At 36.0% G+C, this 8,649-nt stretch overlaps 2 protein-coding genes across 6 annotated transcripts; one reads left to right on the forward strand and one right to left on the reverse strand.

Moving 5' to 3' along the window:
* The first annotated feature begins 116 nt into the window (after positions 1-116).
* Positions 117-6,292, forward strand: LOC113208585 (calcium-binding and coiled-coil domain-containing protein 2). 5 transcript variants are annotated; one of them, XM_026425641.2, is made up of 14 exons: positions 117-422; positions 1,446-1,640; positions 1,730-1,931; positions 2,026-2,207; positions 2,291-2,433; positions 2,524-2,776; positions 2,855-3,043; positions 3,158-3,205; positions 3,622-3,681; positions 3,761-3,809; positions 3,978-4,324; positions 4,399-4,441; positions 4,527-4,738; positions 4,840-6,292. In XM_026425641.2, the coding sequence occupies exons 1-14, from the start codon at positions 273-275 to the stop codon at positions 5,065-5,067; spliced, it is 2,301 nt and encodes a 766-aa protein (XP_026281426.1). In that variant the 5' UTR covers positions 117-272; the 3' UTR covers positions 5,068-6,292. The 5 variants fall into 5 exon arrangements, with proteins under 5 accessions (XP_026281426.1, XP_026281461.1, XP_026281434.1 ...); XM_026425676.2 differs by having other exon boundaries at positions 284-418; XM_026425649.2 differs by having other exon boundaries at positions 287-618.
* Positions 5,677-8,643, reverse strand: LOC113208629 (uncharacterized). Its single transcript, XM_026425714.2, has 7 exons — positions 8,435-8,643; positions 8,084-8,220; positions 7,901-8,004; positions 7,661-7,812; positions 7,361-7,545; positions 6,962-7,192; positions 5,677-6,885 (listed from the first exon to the last, which is right to left on the reverse strand). The coding sequence occupies exons 2-7, from the start codon at positions 8,204-8,206 to the stop codon at positions 6,310-6,312; spliced, it is 1,371 nt and encodes a 456-aa protein (XP_026281499.1). The 5' UTR covers positions 8,207-8,220; positions 8,435-8,643; the 3' UTR covers positions 5,677-6,309.
* Positions 8,644-8,649: the final 6 nt, after the last annotated feature.

Genomic DNA, 8,649 nt, shown 5'->3' on the forward strand with positions numbered 1-8,649 from the left:
ACTTGATGCTTTTAGAATTATTTATTCAGTTGAATTACTTGAACCAGTACTGACCTGTCAATCCAATGACTACTATTGCTGGAACGATGAAAACACTATTACTGAACCCATGTTCTATGGGTCCCTCGGGCCCTCCAGACAAATCCACCATTTTTTTTCAATGAAGATTAGATGTAACAGGGAAGGGAAAATTGGTTGTAGGTTTGGTGCACTCACAATGCAAACTCTTGTGTTTCGTGACAAAAAGTTTTTAGTGTCGTGGCACGAATCAGATGTTATACGTCAAAGAGCAACACTCGCACCCTCCCACTCTAGTCGAGTCGGGACGGGAGGAGGGGCAGAACGTCAAATCGTCAAGAGAAAAAAACAACGATAAAAAAGTAGCCGTAGCAGTGCGTCATCGACCTAATACTGACAAGTCGGTATGCTTTTCGAGCGCTTAAAATGGAGTTTAAATGGAGAATTCTAAGCCAAAAAAGTTCTGTTTTCTCTTAAGTATCTATTGAACGACTTGCCCATTGTCTAGTAAGAAGAAGAAATGAAGATGGTGGCGTAGCGTAGCGCCGACCCATAACAAAGCAACATAACCTGATCAAGTTGTTCATTGAAGTACCCATGGTAGGAGATAATAACTTGAATTCTAAATAATCTGTGGTACCTTAAGTAAATTTACTTAACGCTACCATACGGTGCAGTTTTGTACATTGTTGGTTCGCGTCTTGGCTTGTTTTTTTGGTTGCGAACGCCACCATTTTCTTTAGCTGTGTTCTTTTCTTCTTCTTATTATTGGTAGTAAGGCCGTGAGGCCTTTGCGATCTACATCGTAACAGTCCGTCCGAGTCTGCTTCTGCTTTGTTTACGTTTTCACTTTGTTGTTTACGCAATATGTAATTTTCGTTGCTTCGATCGATATCTGTGTTTCGTACAAAGTCACCTCTTAGCTTTAAACTTTTAGTTCTTGTTCCATGACATATCGTACAGACTTGATATTACTTCCTCGTATGCCTAAGTGACTTCTGGAACAGTGCAGTGTGAGTCTGTGTCTATTTCTCTTGGTAAAGTTTTTAAGGGATTTCAGCTCTCAGTAGCATAGTGACCTAGGAAGAGTTTTGGGGACTTGTCCCAATTTTGTTACTTTTCCATATCCCTCTTTTCAAGTGACATTGCTTATTCTCATCGACATAAACTTAATTATTACCAGTTCTAGTATCACAATGGGTAATTTCATTGTTCGGAGATCTCTAATGGAAAATGATATGAAGTTGTAATGGTTCTCGATACATCAAGTTTTGAGTGAATCAGATCCGGTTGAGGCAAAAGTCTCATGGTATATATTACGTCATCTCTATCATAGTTATAATTTTTTTAGGAAACATTAATAATTATGTAAACTATCAAGCTTTGTTAACAGTGTAACTGTATTTAATTTGTTTCTTTGTTTCCAGTTCCAGCCAAGTTCCATAAATATGGATCCTGATAAAGAAGATGACAGCTCAGGGCCTTCAAGTCTCTCATCTGACCAAGCCTCACTTTGTGTCATTCCCGATCCTGATGATTCATCTGAAGAAGATGGTTTTATTTATTTAGATAAGAGTAGTCTTCCAGCAAGCCTCAATGCTTCTGAGCATGATAGAGCTATAGTGAGCACTTTTGTCTTAGTATTTGAATATTAAAGATTGACAATCTTTTTGTATTTTTTAAATATTTTTGGTTGCTTTTGTTGTTTTAGATTGTGTTTCATTCCATCGATGAAGAATACCCTGCTCATCAGGATATTCTGTGTCAGTATATTCGTCCTGATGGTTGGGAAGAAAGTCCCAAAGATAACATTTGCCTTTTTAGGGTGGGCTGGGTTACCAAAACGGATGCTGTTTTTATGGTTCCGCCTGGATTACCAAGTAATGACCCTGTAGGACGCATTGTTATTTCAGGTTTGTCATCTGGGCGTATGTACTTCAAAATTACTCTAAAAGAAAGGATCATCCATATTTGTAGATTTAAATTTTGCACTTTACATCCATACAGAGAGTAATTTGCCGAAAGACTCAACTAATGTTTACCAGTTTTGCTACATGCGTGAATATACATTGCTTGGGGCAAGCACACCATTTCAGTTCACATTTCCATCACATTATGGTGATGTTAATGAGAGACCCAATGCTGAAATGTCTATTGGGAAGGACTTCTCATGCAATGTCGATTCCATGGTAATAAACTAAATTTAAGTTTAATTGAGACTAGAAGAAATGAAAAGCTATCAGTGTTTCTCTCATCATGTTATCAATGGCAGGTACAGCAAAGTGCAGTAAGTCTTGAAAAGTTGGATTTGAGTTTATCATCAAAAAGGCAGGATACGTCACTACTTTATCAAGATAACTCTCTTTTTGGATCACTATCCCTTGATTCAGTCCAAAAATCTATGAGTCTTTATTTGTAAGTCAAATTTTACTGCAGTGTTCAAGGAAAATACCTGAAAATACCTCATTCCATTGGTATTTTTACCCTTTCTTTCCTCATTTTTAGGTCTGATTGCTGCAGTGAGAAATATGAAGCTTTTACTCTGATGGAATGTGCTTCAGGAAATCAGGCATTGGAATGCAGTGATACTGGAAAAGACAGTGCAAAATCAATATCTGACGACAAGGACATTTCCACTGACAGTTTGGTGGCCTTCTCAAATGAAAAAGAATCGGAAAATGACATCAAACTTCACACTTTACAAGAAGAAGTACACCAGCTGAAGCAGCAAGTTGAGGAAGTCTGCGATGAAAAAAAGGTACATATGTTACACCAAATGTGATGAAGGCACATCCTTCATTTATTTACTTTAAACTTATGTCTCTGTTAATGGCAGTGGTTTCAAGAGCAGTATAGCTCACTGCTTGAAACTGTTAAGAAATATGCAGAAGATTTGGCCACCGAGCGTTTAGCTAAAGAGTCATTAAATGGTCGTCTGGCTGAACTAACAACTGTTCACAAAATGCTTTGCTCTGAAAATGCACAACTTCATAATGAATTTAAAGTTGTGAAACAAACATACAAGGTTTGTACCTTTCTTTTCAACTTTGCTTTTTACTGGGGTGTAATTTCAATTTCCTCCCCTCCTATTAACCATATTTATTTGTATTTGTATTTATTTGTATTTAAAAAAAAACAGGACCAGTCTCTGAAATGGGAAGATGAGAAGAAAAACTTAGAAGAGCAAGTAAGTCATATAATTTCCTTTAGCTGTACTTGCCAACTTATTTTAGCCTTGAAATCGTGTCTGATTTCTCTTTATTATGTAAGGGGGATTTTGCATATTTTATGCTTAGAACTAGGTCGGTGCGTAAAAACCAAAGATTAGCAGGCTAAACCTAGGATTGACCAGGCAGTTCTTGGCATAGAATTGATATCTATTTACAGCTCCATAAGTAGTTGTCTGATAATGACCACTTCCAACAAATCATAAGTCACATTCAGTCCTAAAATAAAGCATGTTGTTTGGAGGTTTAAAATAAAAAAACAAAAACAACAACAACAAAAAAAACACTCTAGCTAGATTTTGTGTTTTTGTTTTCATGGTGAGGGTTTTATGTATTTGGTTGAAATTGTGTATTTAGATGTTCTTCTTTTTTGTAGTTAAAGGAAGAAAAATCTATGAATGAAAGTAAAATCCCAAGCCCTTCAAATTGCAGCAAGGTAAAGTCAAAAAATTATTGAGGTATATTTTTCACTTATTAGCTTCAGATTAATTTGAAAATACTGTTCTACTTTTCAGTGTGATAAATATCAGAAACAGGTTGAAGATTTAAGTACCCGTGTGTCAGGTAAAAAATTATCTTTTAGAAGTAAACTTCTTGCAGTCTGCATATCTATCTATTATCCACTGTTTAGATTTTGGGTATAGTTTTACCTAATAGTGATGGTTCATGTAATAACAATGTAAGACACTAGTTCATTCATCATCATAATTGATTCTTTCCCATCCACCATAGATTATGAAATCATGAGGAACTGCCTGGAAGTGGAGTTGGAGGAAGAAATGAAACTTAGCAAGGAAAGAGACTTGTACCTTGCTCAAGTGGAGCAAATCAAGGTGCACAGTCTGCAGATGGCCAACAATTGGCTGGCAAGTACACCAACTTCTACCGAAAATGGGAACACTTTGCTTGAAATGGAGGAGAATGTTAACAGTACCCTAGAGGCACTTGAATGTGCTTTGAAAGAAATGGACATCATGCGATCTCGCAAGGCAGCCATCAACAAAGCCAATCGTATCCTTCGAGAGGACTTTATGCAAAAGAAAGCTGAATGGGAGGACCGATTGATTAAGCAAAGAAATGTATGAAATTGTGCAGTATGAGGTAATTTTGTTGAATTATTTTAATGGCTTGCATTTATACTTTTCCCTTGCAGGAGTCTGATGCTCAACTGAATGACTTACAAATGAAATTGGACTGTAAGTTTATCTCCTTTCAGCTTAAGAAAATACGTAACTGACACAAACTTTATGCTTTTTAATTGTAATTTATTTTTCAATGCAGGTGAAAAATCTTCTAAAATTGCCTTACTTGAAGATATGGAGGTCTTAAAGAATCATCTACACCAAGCCTCTCAAAAAGAAAGTCAGCAACAAATAATTTCTGAAGCCATTGAAACAGCTAAGAAAGAAATAGAAATGTTAGAGAAACAGAGGGTAGAATTGGAGAAGGAATGTTCTATGTTGAAAAAGAAATCTGGAAACCAAGAGGTGGAGGTAAATTTTACCAAGCTACCTGTACTAAACTAAATCTTTTTAGAATTTTAACTTATTGACACCTTTTGGATTTAACCTCATCTGATTGTATTTTATTACAGGAGATTAATAGAACTCTGCTTAAGAATCTGCAAGAGGCAAGAGAAGAGTACAAAAAGCTGTATACTGAGAAAATTCTTACCCAAGAAAAGCTGTCAAAACTGAAACAGAAAATAAAGTCTAAAAAGACTTCTCGAGCCCAACAAGAATCAACTTTAAATGCACCAAAAGCTGATTTCATGGATGCTGTAAGTGCTTCTTGGAGGTATACGATAGATGAATTGATGTGATGGTGGCAAACTGCAAGGGCAGCATGGCCAGAACTACACATGCTCCGTTTTGTTCTCTTTCTAATTATTACGTTTGTTATAGTCCTTGCAGTTTTTGTTGTATCCGTTTTTGTTCTGGCACACACATTCTACCTTTTAATTGCTGTTCTAATGCGTTATGTTGAAGATGAGTCATCCATGTGGCATCCATGTGACACATTATTACCTTATCGTGATGGCTTGCCTTTATATTTGAAACAGTTACATTTTTGTATTGAAGCAAAGTTGCCAGGTTCTTCTTGGCTAAACAACGTTGAGTTGAGCTGAGGCTCGTATTTGCTTTTTCTTTTGACTTAGTGTTGGATATAGCGCTCTTTAACCATCTTCATTTTTTCTAGTTGTACTCTTAAATATTGTTGGAAAAATAATATACTAGAAGCACTGTAGTGGAATAAATTGTAGCATATTGGTTTCTTTGGTACCCTCGGCTTTCTTGTTGTTTGTACAGTAGTAAAGTCTATATCACTTTTTTTTGTTATTAACTATGGGAGCAAAGTTCTGTTCATTTATGGTAATTGCTTCCAAGTTTTATGGTATTTGAGTATATTTCGGGGGAAACTGAAGTACAGATTGTTTAATATAAATATATTCATAACTTTACAATATTTATTTTATATTTAGATAACTGTCAATTAACACTCTGAATCATTTGGCAAGTGACACTACCTTTCCATCAAGTTGAAAAAGCATCATTTGTTTATTGTGAAGAGAATAACTTGTCTTTACCCTCAAGTCTTAGTTATGCTAAACAGGGTTCTTACTAAAGTATAATATCACATGTTGCAGTTTTATTTGAGCAAAGCTGAAGTGATGTCCTCTTTACTTCTTACTTAATTACTGTAATAACAGATTGATGTAGGACAAAATGAGAAAATAAAACATAACAGGCAAAAATTATTCAGTTTGTATCTTTCCTTTTGGACATCAAACCAGTGATTGAAATCAATCAAATCAGATCTCTGATCATGCATTATTTAGGTAAGATCTTTTCAAAGAAAAATAGTTTATTGTACTAAATCTACAAAACTAGATACCTACGTTAATATGTATAGTGTATCTGTTTGTATCTAAATACCTTACAGAGTGCAATGTTAAGCTTGTAGCCCATCATTACATAGTAATAATTAAATAATGTACTAAAAATAAAATGGAAAATAAACAGTATGCATTTGCACTGTCAAATTTATCTAAAAGTAATGCCATTCAATCCCAACATTCCTCATTTGAATGACCATTATGAGCTGCAAGAGAAGGCACATTCTCCACAGGCGTGCTTTTACTGTTTTCTTTACTGTCCTTGTCACTTCTTTTTATTTGAGACTGTCTCCAGTTACCATCACTGGAGCTGTGGTTACCTTCTTTATCATCTTTAGGAGTTGATGGTCGTCTCCAATTTCCTTGACTTGCTCTTGGTTTTGTAAAGTTTTCATTGCTCCTGTCCTTGTTGGATCCATATGAATCTTCTTTCTCGAACCTATCATCATGTAGCCAGTAACTTTTACCTTTGCTTCCTTTGGTCTGATCCATTGCACAGCGAAAACTCTCTCTTTTATCCAGGATTTCACTCTTCTCCGGACTTTTCTTTGTGAGACCAATGGTAGTTTTTTTCTCAGAATCCTCTTTAACTTTGGGACGAGGAGAGATTTGGATACCAGCTATTTGTGTACCAACATCTGCATCTACAACTTTTGGCAAAATTTTATCAGAAGACTTTTCATCTGGGCTTCTAATTAGCTCCAAACATTTCAAAAGAATCTCTCCACCAGCTCCCAAGTGATCCTGCAAACAGAAGCATAGTAAGAATATCATAAGAAAGTTGATGTCTTCTAGGAAAGTGAAACCTTGCTTTACAAACCTTATTCTTGTAAAACATTTCGAGGGATGGTGAAAGTGATTGATAGTCTCCACTACTTGACATGTCCATAATAAAAAGCAGCCATAGCCGACTCTGACTGGATAAATTACGGGACATTAATGTGGAGCGAACTTTAATGAAAATATTTTGTAGCGGGCTATATAATGATAATGATGTGTGCTTTCCCTCCTTTGCTTGGGCTTCATGGAGTGTAGAGCCAAGACCCACTAGCTGTAACATGTAAATGAATCAGGGTCAAACCTACCATAGAAAAATGATTTTGTCATAAAATTGTCAAGCGTCTCAATGTACAATGACCAGTGACCTCTTATGTGCAAAAATTGTGACCTTGTAAGTCATGAAGAAATCACAATAGTGGGAAGGCAGGAAAAGTCTTACCAAATTAGCAAAAAGTTCAATCTCAGAATCATCTCCTGTTAATAGATCTTCTAGGTACTGAAAAACAGGAACTGTTAAAACTTCAAGAGTTTGGTTTTCAATACGAACACGTATGTAGATTTCAACAAGAAATGCAGCAGCATTCAAAAATTGTTCAGGTGACTTTGCTTGCATATCCAACCTGTCTACAACACAGAAACATTTGTTTTTAAAAGGTATCTACACAAAAGAATTTCTGTGCCTTAAATAGAAAACAATAGAAATCTTCTTGCCGTATAGTAAATTATAAGCGGTACTCACTTTCAAAGTCTTTCTGTAGGCACAATAGAAGGGTGTGTCTTAATTTCTGCCCACCAATTTCAAACATCCAATTGACGCACAGAAAAATAGCAGCTTTGGAGACTGCTGATTGGTTACTCAGCCAATAAATATGTAACCTTTCCACTGCATAGCTTGAGAGGGGTATAATAAAAAATTGAGGAGTACGATTTAACAATATTGCTGACAAACTGTACAAAAACAAGAGCAAGTAATATATACCTCAGAGTATCGGCATCAAGTATGGCTTCTTGACACCACTTAAGGTGAGATAGCTCCTGTGATTTACTAGAAAATTTATCACTTGTAATGTTGATGCTGTCGACCTATAGAATAATACACAAAAAATTGTGTCAATACCATAACTTTAAAAATGTAACATTCAATTGCAAATCCGTTACCTACTTGTTCAATAAGTTTGTCAACTCGCGCCCTTCCCTCTGTAGAAACAGGAGGGAGAGGAAGCTTTTCAGGAGAAGATGGTGGTGAGCGTAAGAGCCCACTCCCTCGACTTTTGTTTGAGTCCATTTCTGGTTAAGGAACTAAAAAAAATAAAATAATTAAAAACAAAACAGAGGGGGGAAAATTTACAAAAAATAATGTGAGAGGATTTAAGGAGTAGGTGTAACAACCACGACTTAAAGTATGATGCACACAGTGTGAAAAATATAACCTTCTTCAAAATAGTAAGGTTGGAGACGTGTAACTAAAGAGAACAAGTCATCACAATCAAACTGAAGAAAGTAACCTCATTACCTGTCAGTCTTGTGTCAAACTTGTTGGACGTGTACGTGTGCCTAGTTTCCGAAAGTAGAACGGTGTTACACTCTTATCTTTCTGAACTGCGTTAACCGGTTAAACCAAGTCTTTGATTCTTGTTACTACCCGCCACACTAGTGCTGAAGAAATAAGGAAATTTGTTCAAATCCCGAGATTTTGATGGTTAGAAGACTGCCTAGTACTCAAGGGGG

Source organism: Frankliniella occidentalis, unplaced genomic scaffold (assembly GCF_000697945.3).
Source record: "Frankliniella occidentalis isolate FOCC.00 unplaced genomic scaffold, Focc_3.1 Scaffold16, whole genome shotgun sequence".
Lineage (NCBI taxonomy): Eukaryota > Metazoa > Arthropoda > Insecta > Thysanoptera > Thripidae > Frankliniella > Frankliniella occidentalis.